This window comes from Dreissena polymorpha, chromosome 11 (genome assembly GCF_020536995.1).
Source record: "Dreissena polymorpha isolate Duluth1 chromosome 11, UMN_Dpol_1.0, whole genome shotgun sequence".
NCBI classification, from domain to species: Eukaryota; Metazoa; Mollusca; class Bivalvia; order Myida; family Dreissenidae; genus Dreissena; species Dreissena polymorpha.
Window position 1 is genome coordinate 13788673 of NC_068365.1, and position 14356 is coordinate 13803028.

General features: G+C 31.6%; 1 protein-coding gene across 9 annotated transcripts in view; it reads left to right on the forward strand.

The window, feature by feature from the left end:
* The window catches only part of LOC127851780 (uncharacterized), a 69934-nt gene that overhangs the window by 27095 nt on the left and 28483 nt on the right, over positions 1-14356 (forward strand). For 4 of the 9 annotated variants that reach the window (XM_052385649.1, XM_052385650.1, XM_052385651.1 and 1 more), the window contains exons 20-31: positions 5000-5068; positions 6887-7004; positions 7577-7623; positions 8070-8135; positions 8573-8641; positions 8971-9036; positions 9293-9361; positions 11333-11441; positions 11753-11796; positions 12339-12422; positions 12601-12663; positions 13111-13185. In XM_052385649.1, coding sequence (XP_052241609.1) covers positions 5000-5068; positions 6887-7004; positions 7577-7623; positions 8070-8135; positions 8573-8641; positions 8971-9036; positions 9293-9361; positions 11333-11441; positions 11753-11796; positions 12339-12422; positions 12601-12663; positions 13111-13185 — 879 coding nt within the window. Of the gene's footprint in view, positions 1-4999; positions 5069-6886; positions 7005-7576; positions 7624-8069; positions 8136-8572; positions 8642-8970; positions 9037-9292; positions 9362-11332; positions 11442-11752; positions 12423-12600; positions 12664-13110; positions 13186-14356 lie in introns of those variants that run through there. The other 5 variants (XM_052385653.1, XR_008035944.1, XR_008035943.1 and 2 more) reach the window with 5 other exon arrangements.

Sequence of the window (14356 nt, forward strand, 5' to 3'; positions counted from 1 at the left end):
TTGTTTACAAGCAGAAGTATTTTGTGTACGTAACGTGACCAGTTGCCTATTCAATACAGAACAATACAAACGTAATTTGTTATATTCCCCTAGCATTGTAATACAAATTCAGTAGCAATACAAGGGGTAAATTAAGATCAAAGATAGTTTAAGTTAGTGTAAACTGCAGTTCAGATATTTAACTATTAATATACACCAGAGCAGAATTATAACAACTCTTTCAGGCACGCTGCCATGAAAAACGGACTCAGTTTAGTGCATGCGTTTTACGAAATTGTATTCGTTACCATCATATACTCTTCAAATAGATAACCCTCAAATTAAAATTCGACAAACACACAACAAATCAAAAGGTGTTAAACTCATACATGTTTGTGTTCCCAAAACTTAACGATATAGTAAATAAAGCGTAAACGGCAGTTTATTGATACTTATGATAACAATATTAAACCATTTGTGATGGAAGAGTGAAGGTTATATTGGCATAATCAAATTGCAGATGTTTAAAATATACTATGTTGATAATATTTGTGCATCCTCACTGACACAAAATTCAAACGACAAACGAACGTGTTTAATAAAGACACTTTTATAAAACAAAACAGAACGTTTATTTGCAAATAAAGGCCGACGACTCCAATATAGAACAAACTTAAAAACTTAAAAAAAATATGACTGAAAATCTTACACTATTACAGGAAAGAAGTTTATTGAAAAGAATATGCCTGTACAATAATTTTATTTTTGGATTGCCTAAGATGTATAAATGAACATATAAATGGCCGTTGAACAATAAATAGAACACCGAACAAATTTTTCTGTTTATATTTTATATTTCAAACAGAAAGTTTAGTTATTCTTTTCTTAATCGCCTCTGTTATGTACAAAATATAAAAAACTGTCATATTATAATACCCAAGTTTTTATGGTAAATTTCTGACGTGAGCATTGAAATTTGGAATATGTTTTTCTAACCGAAAAACAGTACAACAATTTAACTATTTAATCTTACAAGTGTACTGCTTTTTTTCTAACTCAAAACTAAATATTGACCAAACACTGATAACCTCAAATCGGAAAATACTGACGCAATTGTTTGGAAGGTGAGAAGTGGGTGTTTAAAATCTTGCTAGATGTAAGAACCAGTCTAAAATATTCGACACTAAACAATTAACGGCTGCAATAGTCATGTACATGACCTTCTTTGTAAGGACTCATACTCCGTACTCAGAATGCACTGAATATACTTACACATCGACGAACGTAACAAAAAAACATTTTTTCAAAACTATTAATGAACATACTTAAAACTCAATTTTAACTGGCACCATGGCGCACACAGAAATACATTTATTGACATAATTTCAACTGTAACATTTATATAGTGTTTATTCTTCTCCAGTCATCCAGTGAACTGCAAATTACAAACGATCGAATTAAATCAATCGCAATGAACGAATCGCGAAACTGCGAGCGTGATTCTTAACCTTACTACTTATTTTGTTACTTGTTTTATTTATAGAACCACCACAGCTGTTTCTTAGGAAAAATGACAAAATCATGTAACAAACAAAAACACATACTAATAACAATTTGGAAGACGTGTCACCGTATATAAGTCTATAAATCAGATTGATTCTGATAACAAAACATATGTTTTTTAAATGTTATAAAAGGATTGGTATAAGAATATCATGCAAAATTTAAAAACAAAATCGTGTAAATCACATCCCGAATGTTGTACATGAACTGTGTAAATACCTTTTAATAAGAAATGATCACGGATATTGCGGACGGATAATTGTCTGTCGGTCGATTTGTATAATTGTCTGTTGGTTAAAATATTTACGTAAACTATGTTAGTGTACTTTGACTGTTTAAACTTCGGTTAAAACTGTTTAGACTTAAATCCGTTTACGTAATGGTTTAACTTATCGAACTGTTAAAGGGGCCTTTTCACAGATTTTGGCATTTTTTTTAACTTATTCATTAAATGCTTTTATTTGATAAATGTAAACATTGGATCGTAAAAGCTCCAGTAAAAAATCAAGAATAAAATTAAAAAAAGGAAAAGAACATTGCCCGGAGCAGGTTTCGAACCAGTGACCCCTGGAGTCATGCCAGAGTCCTGAAGTAAAAACGCTTTAACCTACTGATCTATTCCGCCGAGTACACATAATTCACGTATTTTATACGTTATATAAGCAACCTTCGTAGTTTCACAAAATTTAACGACAAAAACAGAACTCTCCAAATTATTCAATCGTTTCGCGTTGCAACGCTTTATAATTTTTAGGTTTTAAAATCGTCAAAAGATGCATATAATGGCTATATTAGATCATGGTAAATGTTCAGTATTACTGTTTCCTCACAAATATCATAACCAAAACGAAAATTTGCGAATCTGAAACAACTTTTTTCAATTTTGTCAATTTACCAAAGCGTGAAAAGATCCCTTTAAGGTTATTTTCATTTGAAACTTTACCTAATGATAACAGCTTACATGAAATATGCATTGGTGATGCGGTTTGGGTAATATAAAGAAGGGACGACAAACAAAGCTTGACTTAAAGACTTCCTGTGATTCACATGTTAAAACGGTTAAGTAGTTCAGACAATTTGCAATTGCTCTTGCCAAACAAACACTTAATTTCGTCGGGAATGTCAAAACACTTTCGGGTCGCTTTTGATTGAATTGGAAATATGTCGGGACTAAATGCTGTAGAAACTAAATATTTCATTGAAAACATACCCGACTGCATAACGGAATCTTACTAGAACAGCAATATCATTGTTATTAATAATAAAGTTTCGATTGTTTTTCTATTTTAACAACTAAACATACATACATTAAATAACCAATTGTAGGCCTGTTCTTTTATAACATTTGCAAAAACATATCACTTAAAGTAAAGAAAGCTGCGCAAATGTTTTACTCATTAAATTTTCTGAACAGCAATATTTAACACTTAAGCATCGTTTGTGTTTACAATATAAAGAGTTATAAAGTGACAATGACAAAATAGCATCACGGAATAGTTCAAATCAAAACGTCACAATGTTATATGAGTGTAGAATCGCTGATAGGATTCGAATTATTATTCTGAATATGACTAATCGGCGACCAAGTCAGATTGCTTTTTCGAAAAGCATAACAAGATTATTAAAAATATTGATAGAAAACAAGAACAGTAAATTTAAATATTGTTAATTGATGATTAGTAATTAATATTATCCACGTATTGGCAAGGGGAAAATTTACAGCCGCGGAAAGTACTGTTAATCGCAACATATTGTGACAAGGTCAAATACAGTGGAAGGTCGTATGGAACCCCGTACCTGAAATATTATGTAAATGGTGCTATATTCTTAAATCTTTTTGTAAAAAGAAGGGATGAAGTTGTTACTTGTTCGTAATTTCATTGCATCGTTCCTCAAAAAGCTGTAACTCTGTTGCTTTAGTCTCCTTCCTACCATTCATTTATTAAATGGTTTTTGAATTGAATCTATCTATCCATCCATCCATCCATCCATCCATCCATCCATCCATCCATCCATCCATCCATCCATCCATCCATCCATCCATCCATCCATCCATCCATCCATCCATCCATCCATCCATCCATCCATCCATCCATCCATCCATCCATCCATCCATCCATCCATCCATCCATTCATCCATCCATCCATTCGCTTCTTTATATAAGTTTTACGATCATCATAAGGGTTTAATACGAATTACTTTTTCAACAAAACAAACTGTTGTGTTTTGCTTACGTCACAAATCACCGCGCAGGGTTCGACTTTTCTGAAAATAGTATAATGAGCTTATAACGCCACCAGCACAAAGAGCAAGTTTGCTTGACTTCTTGGCAGTAAACCATTCTAGTTTAGTGACAAAAAAACCTATCGAAGCAAAATACACCTATACCAGGCAATTTTTTTTTTGGGGGGGGGGGGCTTTTTCAAAGATTCGTTTTCGTTAAGAGCCAAAACAAAGTTTTACATATCGTTTTTCTTTCGGACACAAGGTCCGCCAGTTTCGGAACTGATACCAGAGCTCAACAAATTCTAAAATGTCCAAGGGTCTACGTTTTCTCATGAGTTGATAATGTCTTTGAGGTTTGAGCAAAATAATAGTGTCAAAAAAATGAACTAAGATGCATCTTTTTTATGGCATCGTGCCTCAAAAAGTTGTAATTACTTTTCTCTGGTGTATAGTACTCATTAAAAAACTGAACTGCAGTTTAATCGAATTTTAACTATCTATAATCATTAGTTTTCTCTTATTTTGCTTCTTTATATGATTTGCGATGCTATGGGTATATTGTTATTAATCTTGCGTGTTTTATTTGAATTATTGCCCAGACATACACAACAGTCAACAGAGTTTTGATAATAAAAGACCAACCATTAGGATATCAAATCAAAGAACTGACCTCGATTTAACAAATACTTGCAACAAAGCATGATACCCAATTTATGTTCTACAATTTCAAAAATGAAGTGAATACGGCAATTCTTCTTTTTAAGTGTAGTTTAATCATTCACGCAATAGTTTCTCGTAAAAGAAAATGGAAATATCATGCATAATGTTTGCATTGGGAAATCACGCTACCTTGGTCCACAAAGAAACCCAATTTCCATTGCCATTTAATAAACATATGTTTTGGTTTGACTATTGGTACAAAGCATTCATGCAGCCCAAATATCACCTAGACTAATTCATTTTTTGATAAAAATTCGAGATCGTATGACAAACAGTATAATGATTGCGTCTATTTTAAATTATTTTGAGGTCCAATATAATCGTTTCAAACCTATTTAGTTTCCTAGATGCACACTTAATATGACGGACTTTTTTGGATTTAGATAAGTTCAAAATCTGGACATGTTTGTGCAAGTCTATTTTTATGACATGTGTTTAAGTAAGCTGTTCGTCATCATATTCGAAACAAGGTGCATATTTTCGTAGTTTGTTTAAGTGTTGTCCTTTCAGGAATCTACAACAAGCGATGGCTCTTATGAAGGCGGGCTATTCTCAACGAGGCAAAGAAAATGAGCTCAGGTTTGTTTTTTAATAATTAGTTTGGTAGACGATGCATTGGTTATCCACTTACCTCGATACTAAATTAGTTATATCCGTCGACGTAGCATCGCCAACCATTTGCCTTACGCACATATACCACTTTTGAGCTCCAATTTAATCGCTATATTACTTACCCACAGAATGTTAGTTGTACTGTTTAATTTTTTGAAATGTTAATCTCAAATTTAAACAAAAACCTAAGAAAAATAGTTTATTTCATTCAATTTGGAGCATACATACATTAGAGTTAATAAAAATTAAGACCAATATCATGATTCTTATTAATGTTATATTAATACAAGTGTGGTGAGTTGTAGAATGATGTATATTTATCTTGGAAATAAGGAACATTTATGCAACATGACAGTGTGGTTGAGTTGACACAACAAAAGTGTAAATTACTTATTTTGACTATGATCGATATTTTGCTTTGGAAGTACAGACCTCTATAACAGTTTAACATAACATCGAAAATCGAAGAAGATTTGTGTAACATTAAAATTACCATTTGTCTCACTAACTTTATGTATGATGTACTTTATGTATTTGAAAAAATAAATTATTGATGTTGAGTACATACATTCGAGTTTATACACATACATTAAAACAAAACAGAAATGAGAGCAATTTAAAAGTTTAATGATTGATACTGCAGGGCATCTTCCAATTAATTAATTACACTAAACAACAGATCCTGTTAAAATTTGAGCTGCAAGATTATTGTATAAAGTCGGGTAGCAAAATAAGATTCATTATTTTAAAGTAGTAGTCAATTACCGAAAAAACTATACAATAAAACAAACATATGATATTATCTATATCCACACACGACACATAGTTTTTATCAGTAAGGAAATGCTTGATATGGTCTTGTTCCACATTGTTTTTCGTTTAGCCTTTATAAATGTATTTAAATGTTTAAATAAGCATAGTCACACATGGGTAATATCGTAACATTCCGGTAAAAATCGATTAAAGAAAAAAATAATTGTTAACGGATATATGGCCTTTTTTAGATCAAATTGCCCAATTGTTTTCAAGCCAATAACTGAAACTGGTCGAATCCATTGCAAACGATGCTGGTTACGCATATATGAAATTATTTAATAAATTGTTGGTTCGAGCCTTACAGCAAATGCGATTTTCTAGTTCACAGGATCTCTTAACACTGTTCGAGAATGATAATTCGTCAAATGATGGACGCTTTTAATTTTATATAAATTGAGCGCACTTGTTTTGTATTATACACAACCGAAGGGTATACCCCATTTCTTTAAAATTGAACTTAAACACTGCTTCTGGAAGATTTAATGTGTTTATTTAAGTGTATATATGCCTGTGTATGACTATACAATACAGGTTAAATTTGTTTTGGTCGATGAGTACCCAATGGTGAGGTAGTTTTGTCAGCTTCAAATTTCATGAACATTTGTTCCTGGATATTTTCTTAATGACGGCTTAACATACTTAAACAAAAAAGTTTCTTTCCCTCCCTTCCTAATCACTCCATCCCTCCTACCATCCCTCTCCCCCTCCCTTCCTTCCTCCCTCCCTTCCTACCTCCCACACACCCTCCCTCCCTCACTCCCTCCCTCCATAACTCCCTCCCTCCCTCACTCCCTCCCTTCTCTCTCTCTTTTTCGTACTGTCCCTCTGTGTCTCTTTCTCTCTCTCTCTCTATCTCTCATATACATATGTGTGTGTTATTACACAAACACATTAACTCTAGTAAATACGACAAATCTTACATGCATGCCTTTAAAGCATTCCGGGATTTTATTGTTTTTATGATTGCAGCAATCTACTAAAACCAATAGCAGAGAAAGACGTTGAATTAGAGATAAAGTGGGGCGGTTTAAAGGAGCAACTAAAGTACATCGAAACAGAATCGTGCCTTTTAGACCCATGTTCGGAGGTATTTATGTTATCGCTTTAGTTATGTTCATGCTTGAAGAATAGTCGATATGTTAGGTTTACACACATGAAACGCTATTTGTATGCGAAGGCTGAACACATAAGTGTGTTCCTTATTCGGATAGAATCATGCATTCAAATATATACTATCATTTGCAAAATGATTCAATCCAATAAACGTTATTCGCCATATAAATGGTATGAGAAGCATTTGTATAAATGATAATATGTTTTATTCTGAAATATTTGAGCTTCTAGCCAATTGAACTACCAAATTTACGAAAATGGCCAAACAATTGTTAAATGATTACTTGAATATAATTGATCCAACAATTTTCACATTAATGCAATGCATATTCAGACATCGGTGTTCTAGTCTATTAAAACTGTCATTTGGTTATAAAAAATGTATTCACGACACTTATCTCAAAGCGACCATAAACATATGATTGATAGCGTCACATATTTATTTAAGTTGCTCATATAACCATCAATAATTATTTGTATATGATTTATTATTTTCTTACCACTAATTGAAAAACATACTTTATTTGATTCCGTATTACGTTTAAGCCGAGCAGTGTAGAGGACGACGCAGAAAGTGGAAATATGGACCCTGAGTATAGCTCATTTTTACGTTTATTGTGTTATCATTGTTTACATCATTAATAATTTTACATAGTTTAAAGTAAGACTACTACAAAACGTAAAGCACAGATAAATGCTGGTTTTTATTAACTTATTATACATATGGTCGTATATTTGTATTTCGCATTTCACATTGAGTTGTTCATATTTCATAACAATTATTAAGAAACCAAAAAATATGAATCTAAGGTGTTAAGTGATTATGTAAATACCTCATATAATGTTTAGAAAAATATTTATTTTGCAATTTATAACATTGACGAAGTTAATTGCAACGGGAATCTCTACTTCATTTCAATGTGCCTTCAAAATAAGTAATGTAGCTACGCCTTAACGTACTGTCTCTAATGTATGCTTATTTGTTTTGTTTGTATTTTAGACATATGTTTTAACCTGTACATGTTTATATTTTGTTGAGACCATTAAAGGATGGACGAGCTATCAAACAGTGGATTGATAACATGGAATCTTTTATGAGAATGAGGTACTATACATGTATTTTCAAATGTTAATCGTTTAACTTCTTTATTTTGCAGCAGGCGTCGTTCTGTACGTGAAACATAACCATAATATCAACACTCGATAGTTAACAGAATATACATTCTGCATATAGACATTCTAACTTGTTCATTTTATCAGCAATCATAGATGGTTGAATATATATGTTTGCTTATGTCGGCCAGTCCATCGGCTCGTTTGTTGATCAATCCTAGTTATCTAGGGTTACTAAGTTTTAAAATGTGGTTCCCCTTAATGTATCATTTTGGGTGTTATATAAGCAGCAACTTAGATATTGAAAGTAGAAACTGAATAGTTATGGCTTTGGATTTTCACATTTACCCGTGAGGAAGTTATCTCTTGTTAAATGGCGTTTTACTACTTTTGTCATGAATTATAATGACTTTTTGGTATACTTTTTAGATTGAAGAACTCGGAGAGTGAAGTTGAAATACTTCAGAAATATCGAGGCGACATGAGGAAAATGATATAGTAGGCACTATACAAATGAAGCGTATTAAAATGATCATATTGCAAGTCATCATCAGTATTGAAATGAGTTCATGATTGTATAATTGGATCAAGGATAGATTATAAAATTGAACAGAATGCAGTAAAATACACGTCGATTTATTAATGCCAAATGATATTATGTGCTAAATACACTGAGAAGTTAAAACAATCCATTTGTCAGGAACACACATTGTTATATAATATTTATGTTGAATTTGCTAGATCTTGTTAAATATTAACGTATAAACAAAACATTTATGTAAACATGTGTAAGCGTTAATCGAAGATCCGTCTTTATTTTATTGCAGTTTATGGAGGTCAATTAAAACCGACAAAACAAGGATGAATAAAGAGCTAGAAATATGTTTTCAAAAGTAACATATTTGTTTCGAAATTTTGCAAAATACAATTATTAAAAAAAAAAATTCATCTTTAAGTTAAAACGGATTTATGTTTATGAGACATTTGGGAAATCACTAAAACAATTTTTTTTCAACTGTTTGTGTTCATCCGACACCTGCACCCATAATGTTTTACTAAAAATATTAATCCAACGAATTGATATCGAAAAACGCTTATAATTACAACAGATATTTGAGTTATTCCATACATAACGACATTTTTTTACAGCATGTTGCAAATGATAGTTGGGATTCAGAAGGACGATTCCGAATCTCGAGCATATGGCAGAGTAAACCGGTGAGCTGTTGTTGTTTTTTGCTATGATAAGAAGGACACCACAAGTAATATATTTATAAGCAAACCATTATAATTTGCATGTATTGTGTATTATTCATGCGTCAAAACAATCGCATCAAATATATTTTTCTTGAACAAAATCACAATGTCTTAATTATATGTTTACGACTCACTTTACACAAAATGATTTATATAACTAATTCATTAAACTATATAGCTACTTAAAGTGAAAACATATCACTTCATAAAGACAGGTTTCTATAGCTCCCGATACAAAGTACAGATGTAAATACTGAATTCACCATGGCCGTCTGTCTATGTGTATGTGTGTCTATTGTCGGACACAATTGTTTCCAGTGAGTTTCTTTGTCACGTTTGAATGTTCATTATCAAACATTTGTTGGATTGCAGCTTATTATATGACGTTATGCATATGAGATTTGTATCACCCTTAGTAAAAAATGTATGCCTCTTTTGCAATTACGTCTGTACAATTATTGTATATACCTTTTTACCAAAACTATGCTTATCTGAAATCAGCATATCCAGATGAGTTATATGTTGTAATGTAGCATTGCATAGAGGTCCTCGTTTTACTTTTATCAACCCATGACAATGTAGTCAAAACTGGGAATACCCAGGGGAAGATGGGGGTAGAGTTTATGTATAGACTAATGTAGTAAAATTACTACATGTTTGTATCTGACACCGCAAGAACAACGATAAAACTGTCCATATCTAATGGTCAAATATGGTATTGTTACTTTTACCAATTGCTACAAATCACTAAATGCGGCCTCGGTGGCTATTCATCACTATTGTGACGTGCTCTAGTTCGTTAGTGTCGCGCTATATCGAAGCTATCGAAAATGATCATATATTGTTTTATACACAATTACCGAAATATGCCTCTCGTTAACGATCATACCCAGAATCCGTTCTTAATATGGTAAACAGTATTTACAAAAAGCTTTCTTAAAAGCATTGCACTTCAATGAAAATGGAAATTTGCGAAATGTATTTTTTCACCGTAATTTTGATGACCGAAACATGGACAAAATATCAACTATTGGATTTTTCTTCTTTTGCGTTTCGCCCTTAAGGAACTCACGTTCTTGTTGTGTTTAAGGATAGCAGTGATAATGATAATACTGGCGATAATGATGACGACTATTTTTATAAAGGCGATGATGATAATCCCAATACTGTTGTTAATGGTTATGTGATCGATGATGATGAGGATGGGTCGATAATGAAGATAGTAATGATACGATTATGATGATGGTAATGAAGATGATGAGTAGTAGGAGGGATATGAGGATACTGATGATGCTCATTAGTTTGTTGAGATGACGCTTTAATCTTCAAATAGTCACACAAAGACACTTATAATCTTTCAATGTGTGCATTGTACATCATTCGCGCATGTTTGGAAAACTATTTATTTTAGCGTGAAATTCACTTTACTTTGAAGACTTAAGCAGCAAGAATCTTGAATCAACTGACTTTTTATTCATATTTTACATCGAAATTCTTGAGCGGTTGCATAAACATGAATATGTGCACTTGAATGCTAAACTTTCGTAATCTAATTAAGTAAAGGGGTATAATATTACATAACAATAATATATGTAGAACTTCATAACACCTACCAATAAGTTGTGTTCCAACCGTTGATGGATTATAGAATAATACCAGCTGATGTATGTGTCTTATAACATCGCAAAACGCGCTTTTGTATGTTCTTCATTGATAAACAAATGGTATATCAAGAAATCAAACGTATATACCATTTTAAAAATATGTTGCATTTGTTGTTGAGTTATTTCCATCAAACGTATACTATAAAAGGTTTTTTAAAAATGTTTACGTATGTTTGAAACAAAACAATAATATGATTATAATAAACTAAAGTTCTCATGGTTAAACATCACCAAACACGATAACTGTGTGTCTACATAACATTTACAGAGATAGTCTTGAACAGATAGTTGAGAAGTTCGTAGAAATATCAAGCAACGTTCAAGAAGAACTCTCTATCCTAGATCGAGAATGTTCCCCAGCTCTTAACCGCTCAGAAGTAATTACTTATCATCGATATGTTTTCTTTTGAAATGCAATCATATTTATTATGTCTTAGGAAGATTGCCAGGCGAATGTTCTTTTTTCATTTTAAATGGACTCAAACACAAATAGTATGTTTTGCACAATGGTTACAATATAAATAACTTGACAAGGGATTGAACTAGTAATATTCCAGTTATATTTTTTATATGAATTACCTATTAAGGGTTCGTATGTAATGCATTTAAAGTAATAAACAAAAACAAGTTTTTGTTTTAGTTGTAGACGATTGGTATATTTATTATGCAGTCATTATTTGTGTTACAGACGAACAAATCGGTAGAAGAAGCAATAGGAAACAACGGCGATGAGTATCCCTTTTTCTTACTTAAAGTCTGTGTTATCCATGACTAAGGTTTGACGTACCGAACCGTGAGACCATTTAGCCAATTAATGTTATTTATCATCTGATGAGTTAACTCCGAAGGATCAATTTTCCACATTGTTAATACGAATGGCACATTAGTATAATTACATTTTGTTATATTGTGGTGTTTCATTATCCATTTTTCATCATAATATATTAAGAAATACATATGTTATTTTGTATTAAAATGTTAATCAATATTTTGTTGGTCAAATTAACGATTTATTTATTGCGGGCAGGGATTAACCAAAGGTGACTTGCATCAGAACAACAGAGACAATTTTTCCCACTACATATAAGGCGATCGTGAAGTTCTAACGATGTTTGTGAGAAACAAACGCTTACAATTGATCACTCAGAAACTTGATAATGTTTTGCATCGCTTATTTTGTACCTCAATGCAATTACAATATTTCTTTATTAAATAATCAGTGAGTATCATGCTTAATGTATAATTAAATGCGACTACTCTGTATCATTTGATAGCTTGAAAAGCATTGAGCGAGCTGTTCAAACGTGGTCTGAAGCTATGTCATTGATGTTTGTAAGGATGCTCTACTCATCGGCTGGGTAATGTTGTTAACGTGTATTTAAATTGCAGTAAACATATATATATATATATATATATATATATATATATATATATATATATATATATATATATATATTTATATATATTATGGTACCGTATTATTACATGTATGTGTGAGGGTTACACAGCTTCGATTAGAACTTCTTTTTGTTTCAGAGTTTTCACACAGGACTTTCGCACATACCAGAAATACCAGAACGCTGCAGCAAATCTAATGTTGTACGTGCGAATGCTTTAATCAGATATTATAATTAATGCGCATTAATCATCAGTAGGGTATTTAACAGGAAACACATTACAGTTCTTCTCGGTTCGTTGTGTTGCTTTAAACAAACTAGTTGAATCTGAAAATACCGTATTTTTATTGCAATGCTTCAATTAGTTTGCGCATAATTTAATATGATGTGCATATATTATCACTCGTGTAAATTTCTTTCTTATTTAATTTTACAAGACACTGTTCTCTTCTTCAACAGCAAATCCAAATGTGATCGAAGAAATGGTGGGTTTCAAAGAATCCGTGTTTTTAGTTTGAGTGTTCAAGTATGGACTAAAGATTGATCAAATGCATACCGAATCTATAGAAAATTCTTTAAATCGTTATGAGATATGCGATTTTGGTCAAAATATATTTGTTTATTAATATTGTTTTCGGATAATTTTTAGGATACTGAACGGGCATTTCCAGACGATTGCTGGTTTGCCTACAGTCATTGACAATCAATTGAAAACGCTTCACATGTGAGTACGCTTTTAAACACCCAGAATTACAAATTATATAATTAGGTTTTATACTTATGAAGTAACGTGGGCATATCGACCAGTAATACGAAATTGTAATTTTAAAAATAATGTAAGCTTTTAATTAGTAAGACTTGCCGTTTCACAGCAGCAGAAGAACAGTTGTAAGGGTATTTGTTAAATCGGTGTATTCATGTACGTGTAAAACGTTAAAAAAGGAATAGTTTTATACGTTTCAATATTTAAGCCTGCTTTGCATCAATCCATATGTGTATGCATATTGCAAACTCAAACAAACTCAAAACCTTGTATTATTGTTGTACGTATATATATATATATATATATATATATATATATATATATATGTATATTGCATATTTTATAACTGTTCCCTCCATTTTCTTAAGATTTGAATGTCGCGATAAACAATATATACTTCAAGAGAAAAGATGAAACCATTTTACACATATTTCTTCTGCAATTAATATTTGACTTGATTATAATCAAATATCTATTAAGTGCATGGACTAATTTTGTTTTAATAATTAGTTAATTTTGCGGTTTAAAAACCAGTTTATAAGTGTGTGACATACACAGCAGTTTTATTAAATATTGCATATTGTTCGCAAAGCTGTTATTTAAAAACCAAAACCAGTCTTATCTTTGTTACGTCATACTTTGAAGAGTAAACTTGGAGATAAATACAATAATTTATATCTTAATAAAACATTCATGTTTACTTTTTTATGTTAAACCACGTAAACAAGCCTCATATATAAAAGATTCATTTCAAACGCGAAAAATTCATTTCTTCGTATGATTCTTAATTATTGTATTAGTTGAAATTTGTTGACATAAATAATCATCCCGGATATAAGTGCGTTCTATATAGAAACCTTTGAGATAACAACACAATATTTACCAAATAAAACAAAAAAGCACATCTCGGGCGGGTTAGCTTCTGTAAATCATTACTTTTAAATAGATTCGGTTCGTCGTATAAATTATTTTACTAGTGGACAAAAAAAGTGCAAATAAAAATTAAATCCAAATATAATTTAAAAAAAAACATGGATCTATATCTGTAACGATCCATTTGGTGAAAGTTGTGGAATTCTTGAAATCATCCATGAAACCGTCCTGTAGCTTTCTGTAATTTCTCAAACTATGT